This window comes from Portunus trituberculatus, chromosome 41 (genome assembly GCF_017591435.1).
Source record: "Portunus trituberculatus isolate SZX2019 chromosome 41, ASM1759143v1, whole genome shotgun sequence".
In the NCBI taxonomy this organism is placed as follows: domain Eukaryota; kingdom Metazoa; phylum Arthropoda; class Malacostraca; order Decapoda; family Portunidae; genus Portunus; species Portunus trituberculatus.
Window position 1 is genome coordinate 31201378 of NC_059295.1, and position 22237 is coordinate 31223614.

Sequence of the window (22237 nt, forward strand, 5' to 3'; positions counted from 1 at the left end):
CAAGCATCATGTATGGTATGGATGTGATGACGTGGAATGAAAGTGAATTAGAGAAGCTAGAAATAGGACAGAACAGAGTAGCAAGAATGGGTCTAAATGCACCAGGGTATGCAGCAATAGAGGCATTAAGGGGAGACATGGGATGGAGTACCTTCAGAGAGAGGCATGTGAAGGCAACACTGAGATTCAAGGCTAGGCTAGAACGAATGAATGATGCAAGAATAGTTAGGAAGGTGTTTCTATGGAACGTTAGGAATAGCAGGTGGGGGAAGAAGTGTGTCAGGATGGTAGTGAAGAGTGGTCTGGAAACTAGTTGGGCGTTCCAGCGAGTTGAGGGGAAGCATATGTTGAGAGTAACTGGAGCATGATTGTTGGAAATGGAGAGGGCCCAGACTGGGATGTAAGGAAGTGGAAGAGAGAGATAGACAGAAGGGTGAAGTGTATTGGACTGAGCGAATGGAGGACTAGGATGGAACAAAAGAGTACTCTGGAGTGGTATAGGGAGAAAGAGGCCCCAATGTATGAAAAGTGGTATGATGGCAGCCTGGGGGGTGACCTCCTCTTCCGAGCTAGGGCACAGTGCATGAATGTGAATGCAAGGAGTTACAGATGGTCAGAGTCCCGCAGCAAAGTGTGCCAGATGTGTGACATGGGAGAGGACGAGACGGTGGAGCATGTGATGCTGGAGTGTGTGAAGTATGCCAGAGACAGAAATGAGATGATGCAAGTGGTGCTGAGGAACTGGGGGATGCCAGGGTGGAGAAGACTGGAAGGGAATGGATGCTGTTGCTGCTGGGACTGTGTGGAGACACGAGTGAAAAGATGATAGAAGCTGTCAAGGAGTTCCTGGAGAGGATGTGGAGTGCCAGATGCAGGGATTAGTAGTATTAAGGATGGTGTCTGGTTTAGGTTCTTGTCGCCTTTTTTTTCTTTTTATCCCCTACAGGAGCTGCCGATACTAAGGCCTGCCTCAGGAGAAATCCTGGGACACCTGTAGAATCAAGATCAAAGGTCCGGCTCAGGAGTGATCCCGAGTCGCCTGTAGTATCAAGATCAAGATCAAGATCATTCGCGGCCCGAACACCAACAACAACAACACTACACACCATCACCACACCACCACTACTGGTACCATGGCGTCAGCAGCCCAACCAGTAGAGCAGAAGGCGGTGGCCAACAAGCCTCGAGTGTGTGAGGAGTGCGGGGAGGAGGCCAAGTACACATGTCCGGGGTGTGGGCGCAGGACGTGCTCCTTGGGGTGCGTGAGGGAGCACAAGGCGGCCAGCGGGTGCTCTGGGCTGCGGGACAGAACCAAGCTGGTGTCCAAGAGGACATGAACAACCTCACCCTGCTCAGTGACTACAGGTAACTGGTGGCATTATATTGCATGGCTTGTTAGTTGCACAGCACATGATCGTGTGTATCTTGGATTATTCACTTACCAACTTGGCCCACATGGTGAAGCAACTTGCATGTTTTTAGAATACCGATTTGTACCATCAGTTTGGTTTAACAATTGTCAATCACAACTAACCAAATCGCCTCATCCAAGATATCAGGGTCACTGACATATTTTTGGAAGTCCTACAATAATGAGCAACAGATGCACGAACATACTCTTGTGAGCTTCAGTTGTTGAAGTAATGCTTGTTTTCCAATTTAGTGAACCTATAACAGCACAATAGTAACTGGGTAACTAGTGCTGGGTAAAACTGCAGAATAAGACATTCCCTTTTGCCACAGCCTCCTCCCCAACACCAACAAACTCGGGGACCTGTTGTGAAAGCCAAAATAGACTAAATTTTGAAATAAAACAAAACTAAGTGGTCAAGTCTGGCTATTTTGGAAAGAAATACCAAAAAGTACTGATAAAATCTAATTTAAACTCACCAAACCTAATCCTAAAGCAAACATAACCTAAGTGTAATGTAATGCAACAGAACCTAATCTAACCTTCCTCTCCCTCATCCCGACAGCTTCGTGATCTGCTACAAATCCATAATAGATTGTTACAGGCTACTTGAATAGTACTTATATGTATTAACACATACAGGTAACTCTTGATTTACACGATAGATGCGTTCCAAGAGGCATCGCGTATTTCAAAATTCGCGTAAAACAAACTTGTAATTCTCATAAAAAACAATAGATAGCTAATAGGGGGGATGCGGGATGTGGTCCAAATCATTTATGAGCAAACCAATTGCGTAAATTTTTTTATTGATTATAATATTTTTTCGGTCACGTATTAACAAACACGCGTAAATCAAGAGTTACCTGTATATTAGTATATTATATTATTAACCCCAAGGATCAGTGCTAGGACCTCTTCTTTTCTTGGTGTACATTAACGATTTAGATATAGGAATTAGTAGCAAAGTATCAAAGTTTGCAGATGATACTAAGATAGCATGTGCAGTACAGGGTGAAAAGGACAATTACAGAATACAACAAGACCTGGACAGGCTGATAGCATGGGCAGACAGGTGGCAGATGGAGTTTAATTCTAAAAAGTGTCAGGTTATGCATTTAGGTAAAGACAACACAAACTTTAGCTATGAGATGGAGGGATGTTGGCTAGAGGCAGTAGAGGAGGGAAAGGATTTAGGAGTAGTGATAGACAGGACTATGAAATTTTCAATGCAATGTTTAGAAGCAAGAAATAGGGCAAATAGGATCCTGGGTTTTATAAATAGAAATGTTAGTTATAAAAGTAAGGGAGTGGTGCGTAGCTTATATAATTCCTATGTTAGGCCCCATTTAGAGTATTGCATACAGGCCTGGTCACCCCATTATAGGCAGGATATCAACATGTTAGAAGCAGTTCAGAGAAGAACAACTAGGATGATACCAGCACTAAAGTGCCTGGAGTATAGAGATAGATTAAAGGAATTAAACAAGTTTTCATTTGAGAGGAGATGTATAAGAGGAGATATGATAGAGTTATTTAAAATGTTCTTAGATACAAACTACATAGATGTGAGATCTTTCTTTACCTTAGAGGAGAGAAGTAGGACTAGAAATCATGGCAGGAATATTAGAAAGCAAGGCTGCAGGTTAGATATAAGAAAATATTTTTTTTCTCATAGGGTGGTAGACTTCTGGAATGCATTGCCAGAGACGGTTGTAAATAGCACTAGTTTGACAATGTTTAAAAACAGATTAGATAAGCACTTAAATTTATTAGATTTATAATTATGTATAGCACTGCATGATAGTTTTTATGAGAAATTTACTATAGTTAAACAAGACATGATCGCCATGTATGGGGATCACATTGTAGAGGAATTTGCTGCAGGACTTAGCCCTGTTAATGGGCCAAATATTTAGAATTAGTATTTTTTTTTTTTTTTTTTTTTTTTACATTACAAGGGCACTGGCCAAGGGAAAACAAAGTGTTGGAAAAAAAAAAAAATCCCGCTGGTTGCCAGGCCCTGTTAAGAGGAAAGTAGGAGAAAGAGAAAAAACAAAAAAATCTAAAAGGAGGGTCCAGTTAACGTAAGAGGTGTCTTGACACTCCTCTTTTGAAAGAGTTTAAGTCATAGGCAGGTGGAAATACAGACACAGGTAGAGAGTTCCAGAGTTTACCAGTGTAGGGAATGAAGGAGTGAAGATACTGGTTAACTCTTGCATTAGGAAGATGGACAGAATAGGGATGAGAAGAAGTAGAGAGTCTTGTGCAGCGAGGCCGCAGGAGGGGAAGGCATGCAGTTAGCAAGTTCAGAAGAGCAGACAGCATGAAAACAGCGGTAGAAGACAGATAAAGATGCAACATTGCGGCGGTGACTTAAAGAATCAAGACAGTCAGTTAGAGGAGAAGAGTTGATAAGACGAAAAGCTTTAGATTCCACCTTGTTTAGTAAAGCTGTGTGTGGATCCCCCAGACATGAGAGCCATACTCCATACACGGGCGGATAAGGCCCTGTACAGAGCAAGCAGCTGGGAGGAGAGAAAAATGGACGAAGACGCCACAGGACACCTAACTTCTTGGAAGCTGATTTAGCAAGAGTAGAGATGTGAAATTTCCAGTTTAGATTTTTAGTGAAGGATAGACCGAGTGTGTTTAATGTAGAGGAGAGGGAAGTTGAGTGTTATTGAAGAAGAGAGGATAGTTGTCTGGAAGGTTATGTCGAGTAGATAGTTGTAGAAATTGAGTTTTGAGGCATTGAACAAAACCAGGTTTTCTCTGCCCCAATCAGAAACAAGTGAAAGATCAGAAGTTAGGCGTCCTATAGCATCTCGCCTTGAGTCATTTAATTGTTGTTGGGTTGGGCGTCTGTTGAACGCTGTTGAATAATGCAAGGTGGTATCATCAGCATAGGAGTGGATAGGGCATTGAGTCAGATTTAGGAGATCATTGATGAATAATAGAAAGAGAGTGGGTGATAGGACAGAACCCTGTGGAACACCACTGTTGATAGTTTTAGGGAAGAACAGTGACCGTCTACTACAGCAGCAATAGAACGATCGGAAAGGAAACTGGAGATGAAGGTACAGAGAGAAGGATAGAATCCGTAGGAGGGTAGTTTAGAAATTAAAGATTTGTGCCAGACTCTATCGAAGGCTTTCGATATGTCAAGGCCGACAGCAAAGGTTTCACCGAAGTCCCTAAAGAGGATGACCAAGATTCAGTTAGGAAAGTAAGAAGATCACCAGTAGATCTGCCTTTACGGAAACCATACTGGCAATCAGAGAGAAGGTTGTGAGCTGATAGATGCCTCATTATCTTCCTATTAAGGATAGACTCAAAGGCTTTAGAAAGGCAGGAAATCAAAGCTATAGGGCGGTAGTTAGAAGGATTGGAGTGGTCACCTTTTTAGGGACAGGTTGAATGTGAGCAAACTTCCAGCAAGAAGGATAAATAGAAGTAGAGAGACACAGATGAAAGAGTTTGACCAGGCAGTGAGCGAGTTCGGAAGCACAGTTTTGAGAACAACAGGAGGGACTCCATCCGGACCGTAAGCCTTCCGAGAATCAAGGCCAGAGAGGGCCAGGAAAACGTCTTTATAAAGAATTTTAATTTTAGGGATGAAGTAGTCAGAGGGTGGAGGAGTAGGAGGAATATGCCCAGAATCATCCAAAGTTGAGTTGGTAGCAAAGGTTTGAGCGAAGAGTTCAGCTTTAGAAAAGAAGAGACAGCTGTAGAGCCATCTGGATGAAGTAAAGGAGGGAAAGACGAAGAAGTAAAGTTGTTAGAGATATTATTGGCTAGATGCCAGAAATCTCGAGAGGAGTTAGAATTGGAAAGACTTTGACATTTTCTATTGATGAAAGAGTTTTTAGTAAGTTGGAGAATAGATTTGGCATGATTACGGGCAGAAATATATAGGGCATGAGTTTCAGCAGTTGGATGGCTACGGAACCGTTTGTGAGCCGCCTCTCTATCATTGACAGCACGAGAACAAGCAGAGTTAAACCAAGGCTTTTTAGCTTTAGGGTTAGAGAAAGTATGAGGAATGTATAGCTCCATGCCAGAGATAATCACCTCTGTTATGCGCTCGGCACAAAGAGAAGGATCTCTGACATGAAAACAATAATCATCCCAAGGAAATCAGAATAGTACTGCCTTAGTTCCTCCCACTTAGCAGAGTTAAAATGCCAGAAGCACCTCCGCTTAGGCGGGTCCTGAGGCTGCACTGGAGTGATAGAACAGGTAACGGAAATTAGATTGTGGTCGGAGGAGCCCAACGGAGAGGAAAGTTTAACAGAGTAAGCAGAAGGGTTGGAGGTTAGGAAAAGATCAAGAATGTTGGGCGTGTCTCCAAGGCGGTCAGGAATACGGGTAGGGAACTGCACTAGCTGCTCTAGGTCATGAAGGATAGCAAAGTTGAAGGTTTGTTCACCAGGTTGGTCAGTGAAAGAAGATGAAAGCCAAAGCTGGTGGTGAACATTGAAATCCCTAAAATGGAGATCTCAGCAAAAGGAAAGTGAGATAAGATGTGCTCCACCTTGGAAGTCAAATAGTCAAAGAATTTTACATAGTCAGAGGAATTAGGTGAGAGGTATACAGCACAGATGAATTTAGTTAGAGAGTGACATTGAAGTCTTAGCCAGATGGTAGAAAATTCTGAAGATTCAAGATTGTGGGCACGAGAGCAAGTGGTGTCGTTACGCACGTATGCGCAACATCCAGCTTTGGATTGAAAATGAGGATAGAGCAAGTAGGAGGGAACAGAAAAGGGCTGCTGTCAGTAGTCACAGACAACTGTGTTTCGGTTAGGAAGAGAAGATGAGGTTTAGTAGAGGAGAGGTGGTGTTCCACAGATTGAAAATTAGAACGAAGGCCACGAATGTTGCAGAAATTGATAGTGAAAGTATTAGATGAAGTGTCAAGACACCCAAGGTCGACAGCAGAGGGCAGTCCGACCTGGGGACATTTATGGTCCCCTCCCCAGAGGGGGACTCCGAGGCAGGGCGTGGTGAAGCCATTATTAAATTTTGATTTGAAGAGAGTGTAAAAGTGTAAGGTGTTGTAGTGTAGTGTAGGAAGTAGTAGAAGTTGTCTTTAGAGGGCAGGCTGCAACTGCTCAATTGTATAAATGAGACCACAAAGGGAACCGGGAAGAGAGGACACGGGGAATCACTCAGTCTGCAGCACTGCCTACATCCCCGTAAGTACCTCTCCTGGAGTACTTGTAAGTGTATCTTTAAGTACTGATGACAAGGTTGGTGTGTGACTGATACAGGATAACCTAGATGGGCCCTGGTGGCCCTTTGTTATCCTATTATTTATGTTATGTTATTAGAGGGATAAGAAATGGAGGAGTGCAGTGCTGGGGTGGGTGATGTTGCTGTGTGAGTTAGACTTTGTGAGTCTGTTCAAATTTCAGAGTGCTGTCATGGGTCTGGGTGAACATTAAACTAATTAAAACCTTCACAAATGTATAGTACAGTAAGAATGCTATTTAAGCATATAAGTATAGTGTGCATAAGATATAATTCCCAATTCAGCAGATTAACCACTTGTTGGGATCTTAACCCAAAATTAATTCAGATATCTTAGAAGTCATTGCAAAATTAACTTTTTAGTCCTTTAAACCATTGAATGTCAAAAATTTAAATTTACTAGAAAATTTATATATATATATATATATATATATATATATATATATATATATATATATATATATATATATATATATATAGATAGATAGATAGATAGATAGATAGATACATATATATACAGTACTAGACAAAAGTATGTGACCACGTGGGTCATGTATTTACGGTGAAAAAAGAATGGTGCCTCTGCCTCTGCCTCTGGCAGTAGTAGAGTAAGGTTTTCTGAGCAGTCCTATTCCAGGCCTTTGGATTTACATGACTTTGGTGGTTAGTAATGTTTTATTTGCCACACTATGTCGAAATCTAATGATTTAATGAGAGAGCCAATTGCTCAGATGATTTGTCTAAAGAAAGGAGGCCATACAATTACCGTAATTTGCAATTTTACCAGTGTTGGGCAAATGAGTGTGAAGAAGTATATGTATATGCAAATTTCGTGAAGCAGGAAGTGATCGAATACCTTGCTCTGGCAGACCTCTTAAGACCTCAAATCAAGCTAGAAACATAATGTATTTGTAGCTGCTGACTTTACTGTTAATTTCATTATGTTTGTAGCACAATTTGAGATCTTACGTGCTTTGCTAGAGCAAGGTTTCTTCTGTGGTATTTGATCACTTCCTGCTTCATGAAATTTGCATGTATACTTCTTCACACTCGTTTGCCTAACACTAGTGAGATTGCTAATTAGCTACAGTAATTGTATGGCCTTCTTTAGACCAATCATATGAGCACTTGTCTCACTCATTAAATCCTTAGATTTCGACATAGTGTGGCAAATAAAACGTTACTAACAACCCAAGTCATGTAAATCCAGAGGCCTGTCATGGAACAGGACTGTGCAGAAAACCTCACTCTACTACTGCCAGTGGCAGACGGACTGAGAGTTGACTTTGTGTTTTGGCCTTGAGTGGGAAGGATTCCACAATGTCAAAGAATGGTCGCAAATTTTTGTCTAATTATATTTCACCCTCTTAAACACCATTCTTTTTCACCATAAATATGCAACCACATATGCACATGGTCTCATACTTTTGTATAGTACTGTATATGTACCAGTCAAAAGAATAGTACATGTTATGTATGCCATGCCCCTATGGCTTGGATAATAAATTTATCTGAAGTTGAGATAAATCTACCCAGAGAGGCCTTCATCATGCCTCGCAATCCCAGTATGGTATGGCAAAAATAACCATATCATTCATAATAAAAAAATAACAGACATAATAAAATGGGCTAATGAGGCAAAAGAAGTGAAAGTTCATGTTGTAAGCAGGTTACCTATAATTGAACAAATGGAAGACTTTTGTTAGTTTGGATTAACAAAAAAAAAAATGAGCTGCTGGTGACAGCATTTCTGGAAAAATAATTTGTGAAAACAAAGTAGTTGCATGATGACCACCAACATTCACACTCCATTTTTCCCTCCCACACTCATTTACTTCCCCGCCGCCACCACTAACTGAAATGTTTTGCCTCATCTACTGACTTTTATGATTCAGATACCTGATAATCCTACCATTCTGTATACATTTGGTAGCAATGTAAGTCATATTAGTTTTCATGGTTTTACATATTTTAGGCTTAAAATGTTATAAATGGTATAAATAAGCAATCATCTATGGCAGTGTTTCCCAACCTTTTCGCAGCGATTACCCAAAAATACAATTTCACAATCATCCATTACCCCAATGAACAAATACTCGTAATATAGGAAAAAAAGTAACTTTATTTCATACTTCAAAAACAGACAAAATAGAAACTATGCAACACAATAATGCAAATCTATAATACGAAAAGAAGTAATTTTAGTTCATACATAGAAAGCAGAAAAAATTAATAGAAATCTTCATTGAAATTATATGAAAATGTAAACTGATTGCCTCATCCCATGCCAAACATCCATTACCCCAAAAATATGGGGTCATTACCCCACTGGGGTAATTTACCCCTAGGTTGGGAACCACTGATCTATGGGAATGGATTGACCAAATTATCATTGTTATGCGTGAAAAATTATGAACACCATTTATACAAACAACAGTTTGAACAGTCTTCTGAAATAGATCATATACAAATAGCAAGTATATATTGTAGTCAACCATGTGTTGACTTTGTTATATACCAAACTAGCTACTTTATGCTTTTTCAAGGTAACACCGTGGTCTTAAACGAGTTAGATTGTTTGTTCAGTATTTTCACTATACATAATTTTATAATGGTGCAAGTATTTTCTTTCTTGTAATAATTTAATTCTATTTTGGAGTTCATTTTATTGTTCATTTGTTTTTCTTCTTAGTACAGATAAGTGATTGATCACAGTGTTTAATCCACAGACTTCTTGAGGAAATTGACAACCGGCTGGAGGACAACCTAAGGAACCGTATGTTGCGCAGTGCAAAGAAACCCCCTGATGACCGATTGTCAGTGCCACCACACCTGCAACAACTGAGAATTCAGGCAGCACAGCGTGGCACTACACTCAAGTTCATTCCCAGCTTCTTCTCAAATCACAGAGAGAACACCACTCGCTATCACTTCAAGGAGGGAGTTATAAGGTGAGTGCACTGAAGGTACTTGGAGAAGAAAATATCAGAAATTAATCTATTATCTTCCCACAGAATGAATTTCCTATTTGTAGTGATAATGATTGCTAAAAAGTCATGAATCAAAGGAACTATCATGGAAAATTTAATAAATTTTGCTAAGAATTTTTCAGTGTCTACTGTTGTTGATTATGTAAAGAATGTTTCATTGCAGCTTGATCGTTTCAAATTCTAAGTTGAATATGTGTAGTTGCTGCAGTGTCTTGATATACCAGCTGTGAGAATGGCATTATAAATTCAGAATTCCTCATAGGATGGTCATCTCAAATTTGCTATTCTCTAAACTTCTAAAGTATCTGATGGATCTGTCAAATAAGATTTTATTTAAATGTAATAATTATTCAGACTTTTATCTTATCTGTGTCTAATTAAATGGTTTGTCATACAACCATGTGTTTTTCCATTTTTATTACATAAATTAGGATATGTGTGTCTGTGTTTTGTCTGTATTATACATAAATAACTGAAAGTAAGACCAGTTCCAGACTTCATATCCCTGTGCTGTCAATATTTATACAAGATTTAATAACTAAAAGAGAAGGACACTTCATATTTTGTGCTTTTGTTTTGTGGATGCCATCAATTGTGAGTGGGAAAGGACAAGTCATGTGTGAAAACCTTTAACAAATTATGCTACCGGTGTTTAACTCTGTTGGAAAGAAGAGACATGAAATCCAAAGCAGTTCATTATCAGAGGATGGAGATTTTGTAATAATCCAGTAACAGAAGTCCAACAGCCATGCAAGATCAAAGGTTTCAACTCCTGAACTTTGACACAGCTATTTTCTCTTGAGGCTAAAATTTACTTGAGCTTCCTGATCAATAATATAGTTTTTTTTCTTACACTCCTAGAGGAAGTGGAACATTAAAGAGACAGAAACAGATAGATAGAACATTCTGTCACTGCCTTCTTTCATAATGGCATTTTTACTTTATTCTTTTCACTCTGAGGATCTTTCTTACTGAAGTGTAAGAATTAGTAAAGAAAACAAGAGCATATTGGAAGCTACAAGAAGCCAGACAGTCCATATACAAACCTTATACATATATACATATCCAATTATATTTTCTTTTATAAATAATTGTAATTTTCTGGTAAAACTTTTTATTCACTCAGCACAAGCAACCTGGTCACTGGATATTTGAGTAAAATGTGTGGTTTCCCTGCAGGTGGCACATCAAGTGGGTCTTTCACCAGGCAGATGTTGTACTCATTGACTGCAGTGTGGATGAAAACACCCTCATCTGTACACTTCTGGCCAAGTACATGAACCCAACTAAGAATGAACTAAGTGCTGAAGACAATGAAAAACTTGCCTACTACCACTCAGCCTCCTACAGCCGAGTGAGTGTGTTGATGAAGACAAACACTCCTGACTCCGGAGTGGTCTTCCATGAGATTGAGCCTCTTAAGACTCTTCGTGTTAATTTTGCAAATAAGGTGATCTTAGAGTATCCAGTGTTGTATGTTGTGTTGAAGGACCATCTCTGCTCCTACCTGGACTACCATGGTGAAGATGAAGGCCATGATGACCTGTTCTCAGTAATTGAAGAGAAGGAAGAACAAGGGAAGAATGTTCTGAACTTCTTTGATGGAGATTGTGATGTGGAGCCTGAGTGAATCTTGAGTCACCAACAATAAAAGTAAATTATGAAAATGTTGAGCATTTTCTTTAAGAGAACTTCAGGGTATGATATAGAAAGTTAGAAGTGCTTGAAGGAATTCAACTGAAATCATCAAATAAATCCAGCCCCTAAAGTCTTGATTATATGTATTGTTAAGGTGGTAATTCGATGACTCGATATCAATATCGGTTTTTTGGCTCTCCCATTGCTATTTTTTCACCGAATTCAATAATATTTATACACAAGGTGTACGTTTATGGTGTACGTCTTCAGTGTTAATTTGGTACACAAATGTGGCGTAGTTTTTTTGCAATAAATATTTTTTCGGCGATAAGAAAATCATTCAAAATACCATTATAAAATCAAAACTAATAACAGTGTGGCAATTTCCTCTTAACCACATATAATATACATAACAACAAATAAATGTTAGCATCGGCATACACATAACCTATGTTATAACAATTTCATTACACGCCAAATTGTTACCTTTTTTTTTCATCAAAAATTTGAGTTTATAAGCCTGTTGTAAATTTATTTGAGTGAGTTCATGCATTATCATGCTAGCATTTGTTAAGATGAGGTTGTTGATCATTTTGCTGCAAAATTTTGAAATTGACCAATTACTGAAAAAGTTATTCAACAGTATATGCTGAAAAACTGAAAGTCGAGAAAAACGCATTTTCTGTGAACATCTTCAAAACCCCCACATAACTCGCTTCCTCAGTCGGGCAACGGTTTCCTAGCAGGTGGGCTTTAAGATAGGAGGTACCCTAAAAGTATCCTTTAGCCCATAAATTCCCGTGAAAAGCCCACATGGTATAAAAAAAAAAAAAAAAACTCATTCCAATATGTACCAAACTCAGATATGTACTTACATAATCCCTTGACAACTGCTTGGAGGCTGGTAGTGGCTGTTTAGATAGTTTCAGGCCATGTTACATCATGGCCTTACACGTGGCATTGTCACAATTTGGGAACCCAACACGTGTAAAATACGATCAACAGGTAGGCTGCACGCACGCGCACTCCCTAAGGCTGTATCAATTGGTACTGAGGGAGTAGCGTCTTCCTCACCCTCACTGCCTGATACTAAACTATCGTACATCACGCAAAAATAAATAAAACAGCTCAAAAAAAAAATAAATACAAGCAAAACAAAGACTAGAAGAAAAAGGGGCGTATGCACGCTTGGGTATTGAAAGGGCCGGCCCTTTAAACCCGCCATTACCAGGTAAGCAGTGCGTTATGTGCCTGGCGACTTGACCATGGCTTCCCTCTCCAGAGACGAACCCAAGTACCAAGTTTCCAATTTTTCAATTTTTTTGACCAAATTAACGAATTTCCACCTTAAATGTGTCATGACAAGTGTCATATATATATATATATATATATATATATATATATATATATATATATATATATATATATATATATATATATATATATATATATATATATATATATATATATATATATATGGAGGAAGGCCAATCCAAGTTATCTGAGGAATTATTTTTCACATTTTGAATGCCTCTTACCACTGACAGTTGAAATGGTGTGTGTAGTGCATTATGTAAATAGGTAGTAGGTACTACAAACATTGTGCACACACACACACACACACACACACACACACACACACACACACACACACACACACACACACACACACATACACACACACACAAACAGTCAGTTTGTTAGTTAGTTAATTTATTGACAAAACCATAACAAATATTAAACATAAACTAAGAACAAATATATAACCTTACATTTTTTCCAAAAATGAATAACAGTTTCAATAATCTTGTAGGGGTGATTTCTCAAACTACACAAAACTATGTATTAATGAAGTTACATATTTCACCTACATTGAGGTTTATGTATACAGATTAAGCACTTAAGATCACATGGTTCACCCAAATAAATTTTTTCATTGAGGTCAGTGATGCTTGTAAAAGATAACATGGGGAACTTTACACGGTATTGAGCAGAAAGTGGACAATGTATCATCACATGTTGTGTCTGCACCAGTTGTCCATCACATTGGCATACATGTTGATCTGCTGGTGTGCAGCTCCACCTCCCTACCTCTATCCTAAGCCTGTGTGACATGAGTAAGTCTTGTGAATGATTCACGTTTATAGCCAAGGATGAACTTCATTGTCTGATACACTTGGTGCACTGTCATTGAGGGATTCAGTTCTGTGGTATATGTTGTTAATTTCGTCACACCTGCCATTCTTTCCCAAACACATGTTTCAACACTACTTAATGGATTTTCATTGCTATTCCACAAAGAATACTATAGTATAGTATAAGCTGTATTGTTACAGTACAAAGCAAAACTTTGCGTTGAATAACATTTTCTTGTGGAATTTCACAGTGCTTACTGTATCTGTTTTATAATGAAGAAAAATTGCAAACAATCTGAAATGAGAATTTGTCAAATTGCAGAACCCTTGAGTCAGTAAGGGATTGCATTAGTTTCTAAACTATTTTAATAGGGTTTATAAGTGCTTTCACTTTTCATCTGATTTTCTTTTCTTTGCAGTGCAGATAAATAGATCCAAAACATTGCCAGCATCACACTCGCACAAAAAGTAACTATGGTGAACCTTGCTAGTTTTTAGAGGAGTATATCTTTTCCATTTTAGCATACATTGCTATAGTAGAGAGACTCATCAATACTTATATTTGAATCTGGACAAGAATATCAAGGACCTCCAACTTATATGCAAGGTTGCTGTCATTCTTATTCCCGGTGAAAGGCAGGTACTGTACCTTAGACTTAGTGGAAGAGTAAATTTGTTTCAATATTTTTTTCTTAAAGAATGAATAAAAATCATCTGATTGATAGAATGGAAAAAATAGACTTTCTGTAAATGTAGCAATTTAGAAAACATGCATTTCCCATTTTGATAGAGTCTGGCATAAAGCTTTGATTTCAAAACTGCCCTCCTACGGCTTCTATCCTTCTCTGCAACTTTATCTCAAGTTTCCTTTCCGATCGCTCTATTGCTGCTGTGATAGATGGCTACTGTTCTTCTAAACCTATTAATAGTGGTTTTCCTCAGGGTTCTGTCCTGTCACCCACTCTCTATTATTCATTAATGACCTTCTTAACCAAACTTCTTGCCCTATCCACTCCTACGCTGATGATACCACCCTACATCTTTCCACGTTCTTTCAGAGACGTCCAACCCTTCAGGAAATTAACAGATCATGCAGGAACGCCACGGAACGCCTGACTTCAGATCTTTCTAAGATTTCCGATTGGGGCAGAGAAAATCTAGTAGTTTTCAATGCCTCAAAAACTCAATTCCTCCATCTATCAACTCGACACAACCTTCCAGACAACTATCCCCTCTTCTTCAATGACACTTAACTGTCTCCCTCTTCCACAATGAATATCCTCGGTCTATCCTTTGCTCATAATCTTAACTGGAAACTTCACATCTCATCTCTTGCTAAAACAGCTTCTATGAAGTTAGATGTTCTGAGGCGTCTCCGACAGTTTTTCTCGCCCCTCCAACTGCTTACTCTGTATAAGGGCCTTATCTGTCCCTGTATGGAGTACTCTTCGCATGTTTAGGGGGGTTCCAGTCACACAGCTTTGATTGATAGGGTGGAATCGAAACCTCTTCGTCTCATCAACTCCCCTCCTCTGACTAACTGTCTTCAGTCTCTTTCTCACTGCCGAAATGTTGCATCCCTTTCTATATTTTATCGCTATTTTCATGGTAACTGTTCTACTGATCTTGCTAACTGCATGCCTCCCCTCCTCCTGCGGCCACGCTGCACAAGGCTTTCTTCTTCCTCTCATCCCTATTCTGTCCAACTCTCTAATGCAAGAGTTAACCAGTATGCTCAATCATTCATCCCTTTCACTGGTAAACTCTGAAACTCCCTCCCTGCATCTGTATTTCTGAATTCCTACAACTTGTCTTCTTTTAAGAGGGAGGTATCGAGGCATTTGCTCCCCTAATTCTGGCTGACGGTTTTGGCACTTTTTGAACTCTTTGGAGAGCCAGCGCTCAAGTGGGCCTTTTTCTAACTTTCCTTTTATTGCCCTTGGCTGGCCCTCTTCCCTACGTAAAAAAAAAGAAAAAAAAATTGTTATACTGCTATATTTGGCAATGAATCTCTTTTTTTCATCAGTTTGCCCTTCTATTTGTGATCATAGACTTGATGGTGTGTGAAGAAGTGTTTCCATTTGTTCATCATCAAAAAAATGCATGAAATTCATATACCTTAAAGTGACCTCTAGAATAAGTCATACCATGATCTCTTGCAAAAAGACTCTGCTTACATCTATAATTCTTTGCCATTTATGTGGGATATTATCATTAGCTGTTTCTTCAGCATCAGATTAGTCATGTGGCTCAACTTCAGGTTGTATCAGTTCCAGAACTGACAGTACATGAGTCAGAATCATCAAAGATATTCAGAAAATCATCTGTACCTTTCACTACCAGAGCATTTATATCCTCCAAATTACAAAGCTACTTTTATTCATGGCATAATAGAAGAAAAGAAAGATAACTTTTTTTTCAAATGCCTATATCCCAAATATTCATCCCTTTCTCTGGTAAACTCTGGAACTCTTGCTTATCTCTGTATTTCCTTCTTCCTTTAACTTGAACTATATTTCAAGAGGGAGGTTTCAAGATACTTATCTCATACTTTTGATTAATGCTTTCAACTCTAGTGACTGGTACTGCAATGGGCATTTTTCATTTCAACTTTTATTGCCCTGGCCTGGTTCCCTTCACACATAAAAAATCAGATACTGACTTACTGAAAAGCATTCTTGACTGAAGATGTTTGAACTGTTTTGTAAGCAGAAAGGGTGCATCAATACTTATGTAGACCATGCTACAATCTATAGCATAGTGTAGACATGTAAGAGCAATTGTCTATTATAGACTTATTGACAAATGAGCCTAATTTATATATATATATATATATATATATATATATATAAAAAATATAAATATATATATATATATATATATATATATATATATATATATATATATATATATATATATATATATATATATATATATATATATATATATATATATATATATATATATATATATATATATATATATATATATATATATATATAGCCTACATCTCTCATCTGGAAAGGATTAATTCATACCAAATAAAAATGTATCATCAAGAAGAAATTAAGGCAGAAAAGAAAATACAATTATTATAGCCTATATCAATACAAAAAGCATCATATATTTTTGTCTCTGTCATTTCAAACAATGCTTCGTTTTTTTTTTTTTTTTTTTTTTTTATGGAGAATATATAATTCTGCCTCAAATTTTTTTGTGAATATATAGAAGATTCTCTTTTGATAGTGGGAGGAATGCAGAATACAGGAAGGCTACAAAGAACCACAGGCCGTTCCTCCAGGCCCCACTGGGTCAGGAGGGTGTGGGAGGACAGGCCACCACAAGTAACCTGACGCGGCCGCAGGAGGACGCATCCTCAGCAGGGAGTTCAATGACTAGCCTCTGTGCTTATCGAACCCGAGCCTCATTACTACTACTACTACTACTACTACTACTAGTAGTAGTAGTAGTAGCAGAATTAATAGTAGCAATAGCAGTGTTGTTATTTTCCTCATTGCCATTACCGTCATCGTCGTCATCGTCTGTAATCTGATCTTTATAAAAGAGATACGAGTATTATCACATATCAATTGATTTATACATACAGACGAACGTACGATATCTAGGTGGGATTAGGTATCATTATATAAAGCCATAGAGCGGTTTATAATAGTGGCCATTATCATGTAATAGTAATGTAATTAAACTAGTCAAAGTCACATTAATATTTCATGACGTAGCATTTTATTTTTTTCTGCTTATTACAAATTCTAGTTATTTTAAATGATTGACTACGAGAATTCCAATGATTTAAGATTGGAGGAACTAAGTTCACTACCCAAGCGACTGCCATGCTGCGATTGCCGACTCTCTCTCTCTCTTGTTGCCGCTGCTTGTGTGTACTGTAGTGCCAGTAATATAGCGCGACACTCTCCCCCCTTTTTTTTTTTATTTAATACCTAGCATCCGTCCTCAGTTCACACTCGTAGAGCGAGCTGGGATCTCCTTTCCTCTCCATCCCTGTTGATTGGATTCACTGCAGCCTCACACTTGTGTTGTGTTCCCTGCCACACACCTGCCTTCGCACTTTTACCACATTGCTACGCTCGCCTCGCCGACCGCGTCACTCATTTAATAAGGATCCCTGTGTGGCCTTTATTTTACTTGAGTCACGCGCTGGAGTCAGTGTTGCTGCTCCCTGTAACACAAGTGATGTTCTGTGTACAAGCTGCGCATGAAGACTTCAAGAGGATTCTCTTGCTCCTTATCTCTGTTGTGTATGAATTCATCCTTGTACTTGTCCTTCATGCAGTGTGTGTGTGTGTGTGTGTGTGTGTGTGTGTGCTTGTGTTCATGTATGAAGTGGAAGATAATCAACGCTTTGCATTCAGTAATAGTAAAAAAAAATATACTTATGGAGTAGAAGCAAAGGAGTTATGATATTTGTGGTGACAAACAGTTCTCCTCCTTATCAACATCATTATCATAGGTATTTTCGATGACCACGGTTCGAATAAGTGTGAGGTTAGCTGGCGATTCGAGGCGGACAGATACAAAATGGTAACTATGGCCTGATATACAGAATTACGCGATAGACATTGTCCTGTGGAAATAAGAGTAATCTGGTACTTCGAAATGAGACTCGCGGTAGAAGACAGCAGGAGAATGGAAAGGCAACATTCAGTATATTAGCTGCATCTTTTGAATATTTCATAACCTATTACTTACTTCAACCTTTTCTAACGCGGTTGCTCAACTTGAACAGGTATACGTGTCTCCATTCATCTGTCATTTTAATCATATCTTGGTTTTATGCAATCGATTAATTCACTTCTGGTGCCTCGGCCTCTATTGTGAATTTGTGAATACACCAATATAAACACCATATAATAGAAGTTCATTTATGCTTTTCTAGAACAGTGACACAACTGAACTTCAAGAACTCCATGGATTTCGATCGGTGAGGAGTAACTGTAGAGCATTGATGTTGTGATGAGTGAAAGGAAAGAGAAATCCAAGACTCGCAAAACTACCGAGCTATGGTGAAGCTTGAGACGGAAGGGAAGGGTCACGCTGGTGGTGGGCGTGGCAGGCATGTAACCCACACCGCCCACAATGTTGATCACGCACGCTTCTCTCTCATCCTTAGGTGGAGATGCTGTCTCGTGCCCATGGATGTGATCTGGCGAAACGCGTCACACGGTAGCTGGCTCCCTGGCTGCCAGTTGGTGTCTGCCAGTGGTCGGGGAGGCAGCAGCAACCAGAGGAGGCGGGAAGACCTGCGGAACCCCCACTGCCCATTATTTTATATCTTGTAAGTACTGAGTGTTTTTTTTTTTCTTTTCCTTTTGCAAACAATAATTCATACGCTATTAGTAAATGAAGAACCGTTTGGCTTTACTTTTTTTTTTTCCATTTGATTTATCTATTTTATTCTATTCTATTTATATATAATGCTGATTCTTCCAGTTTTGTCTGGTTCTTCCAGTGTTTAGCATCTCATGTTGACAATCACTTAATAGCTGGAAACTTGTGCGTGTAATGGCAGACATCCGTGAGGTTCAATGAATAGGATTATTATTGTTATCATTATTATTGTTATTACTATCATTATTATCATTATTATTATTATTATTATTATTATTATTATTATTATTGTTTTCATCATTATCAGTAGTATTAGTAGCAGTAGTAGTGATAGTAGTAGTAGTAATAGAGATAGTAATTGTTGTTGTTGTTTTTTGTTGTTATTGTAATAACTGTAGTCGAAGTAGTAGTAGTAGTAGTAGGAGTATTAGTAGTAGTAGTAATATTATTATTATTATTAGTAGTAGTAGTAACAGTAGCAGTAATAGTAATAGTAGTAGTTGTTGTTATAGTAGTTTAGAGAGAGAGAGAGAGAGAGAGAGAGAGAGAGAGAGAGAGAGAATAATAATAATAATAATAATAATAATAATAATAATAATAATAATAATAATAATAATATACGGTTTATTAATTTGGCAATGTAAAAAAATTACACTGAAAATGTACAGGGGCGACATTAAAACAATGAACTGAAATGCTTAACCTAACTATGGATCTAACTTAACCTAGAATTCACTTATTAATTTACTTATTTATTTAAGGCTCGCACAATAGTGGGCACCGCGCTAAGTCGGTACCGAGTGTGTGTGTGTGTGTGCAGATGCAGTTAGGTAGCTTTGCTCATACATGGTTGTCATGTGTAGGCCTGACGACCTCTACAGCTTCCCTCTTTTCTTATGTTCTTGTGTGTGTTTGTTTGTTTGTTTGATCTGCTGCAGTCTCTGACGAGATAGCCAGACGTTACCCTACGGAGCGAGCTCAGAGCTCATTATTTCCGATCTTTAGATAGGCCTGAGACCAGGCACACACCACACACCGGGACAACAAGGTCACAACTCCTCGATTTACATCCCGTACCTACTCACTGCTAGGTGAACAGGGGCTACACGTGAAAGGAGACACACCCAAATATCTCCACCCGGCCGTGGAATCGAACCTTGGTCCTCTGGCTTGTGAAGCCAACGCTCTAACCACTGAGCTACCGGGTGTGTGTGTGTGTGTGTGTGAGAGAGAGAGAGAGAGAGAGAGAGAGAGAGTGCTGTAAAGGTGTGATCGATATTGATTATAAATTATTAGGTTCATATTTAAATCTCACTTGAGCATATTAAAAGAGAGAAATAATTTTCATGTAACCATTCCCTCCTTTTCGGCTAATTTATTCAATAGTTCTTTATATCACGGTATTTAATTCAAGATACCTGTCAATCTGTATACAGATAAAGCAAGCAGACACACTTCTGATAATGAGATCCTCGTTTACTTATACAGAATAATCTTTATTTGCTTTAATATTCTTTTTCGTACGTCCTTGATGTTTGACGTAATTATTTACTGATTACTTAAGATTGGAACATAAGAAGATAAGAAAATAAATGAAACTGCAAGAAATTACTTGCTACACCAGATACCACTTATTTTGCTTTGCTTACATAGTATCTGGATCCGCTGTGCATTTAGTCTAGTGATTCACTGATCTCTAATCTCTTCTAATATCATGCTACCAGGCCCGGTCTTATGAGGTTACATAAGCAAGCATTGCGCCCTCATTTTGTGACTACATCCTCAGTTGAAAAGAGGGGAAATTTTTATTTTATTTCATTCATGTTGACAAAACAATATGTAACACATTGATAGTGAAGCACATATTCTATTTGCCAGTTTAGTTTTCTATCATGGTAATTAAATAATATTCTTGCCTTTCTTCAATAATGTCACTATCAACGCAGCAACGTAGCCCAGACTAAATGTAGCATTTTTTTTTGTTCTGCTGCAGTATTGTTGCAATAAGACACTTAAAAAAAAAAACACTTTAAATATTCTTCTTTGGCTTGTATTATTCTATTTGAAGTGACAAGAAAATGCATAATTTAGGGCTGAATAACGTGTCAGGCATGTGAACCCCTTCTGATCTGAGACGCACCGCTAGTCATCATTTTCTAGAACCGGCCCTGCATGCTACTTTATTTACTAAATGTGACACTTTGTACACCCGACAGATCAGAATTTATAACTGTAAACACGAGAGAGAGAGAGAGAGAGAGAGAGAGAGAGAGAGAGAGAGAGAGAGAGAGCAGTAATAGTAGTAGTAGTAGTAGAAGTAGTAGTAGTAGTAGCAGTAGTAATAAATAATTCTAACATTTTTTTAACGTGCAGTGAGATATGATACCGTTGGTGCGGCTAAAGAAGTCAATCAATCAATCAGTCGGTCATTCTATCCCTTGCTTCCTTTACGTGAATCGAGGGCAGCCAGTGGGTCAGTGAACCTTGGCAACACTGGACGACTCTCGAGAACTACTGTGTAATAGGCAGACAATGAGCAACGAGATTCAAACAAGTGTCCTCGTAGTCTAGACATTAGTTTCTTAACTCCTCTTATTGGTCACTGGGAATGTTGAGGGTGATCATGTTGTGTAAGAACATGAAGATGAGGAGCAGAAGGAAGATTACCATTATCATCAACACAAATTCTATTATCATCATTTTTATCATTATCATCATTATCATCATTATCATCATCATCCTTTATAGTGATGGTAATAATAACGAAGAACATGGCGATAATGTGTAGAAAGACTAAAAAGAGGAGGAGGAAAGGAGGAGGAGGAGGAGAAAGAATAGGAGGAGGAGGAAAAGGAGAGGAGGATTAATTTATTTTCTATAGATAATGGGTGATGCAATATGTACTTATGAGATAGACATAATTCTACAGATCTGATTTGAAAGTGCAAGATATCCACAGCAAAATTAGTTCGGAAACACTCATGAGAAACTGTAATGAAATATAAACTAGTATTGTATTTTATTAAAGTTATTGGATATACAAGAAACGTATAAGATGAAATAATACAGAGACAAGAAAAGTAATGAGAGTAAAGCTCCCGAAAATGCGACGCACACAAGGAAGAGGAGGAGCAGGAGGAAGTAAGTCATTGCCATCATCATCCCTGTCACCATCATCATCGCCCTTACAACTTTCAAGACACCTCTTTCCTTTCTGCTCTGCCCTCTGAGGACAGACACCGTGAATGGACCTTTCTGTATCTATGTAGCACTTGACCACATAATCACTTTTACCATAATCTTTCTTATGTCCTTTTAATTGTCTCACAAATGATACATAATTCTCTTTTTAACTATCAATAAAATCATAAATACATCTTTGAGATTCCTAATCATTTCCCTTAAAAGCTTGTTAGATTATCACCAAAGCTTATAACACCA

At 38.3% G+C, this 22237-nt stretch overlaps 2 protein-coding genes across 2 annotated transcripts in view; both read left to right on the top strand.

Moving 5' to 3' along the window:
* The first annotated feature begins 1047 nt into the window (after positions 1-1047).
* Positions 1048-11323, top strand: LOC123517019 (box C/D snoRNA protein 1-like). The gene is given in 4 exon segments (XM_045276835.1): positions 1048-1320; positions 1323-1365; positions 9396-9617; positions 10836-11323. Coding segments are annotated over 4 exon segments (903 nt in total). The 5' UTR covers positions 1048-1133; the 3' UTR covers positions 11287-11323.
* A 7256-nt stretch (positions 11324-18579) lies between these two features.
* Positions 18580-22237, top strand: part of LOC123516973 (sodium- and chloride-dependent glycine transporter 2-like) — a 35124-nt gene continuing 31466 nt past the window's right edge. Inside the window, 1 exon segment of the mRNA XM_045276774.1 lies at positions 18580-18743. The gene's annotated coding sequence lies outside the window, so the exon portion shown is untranslated.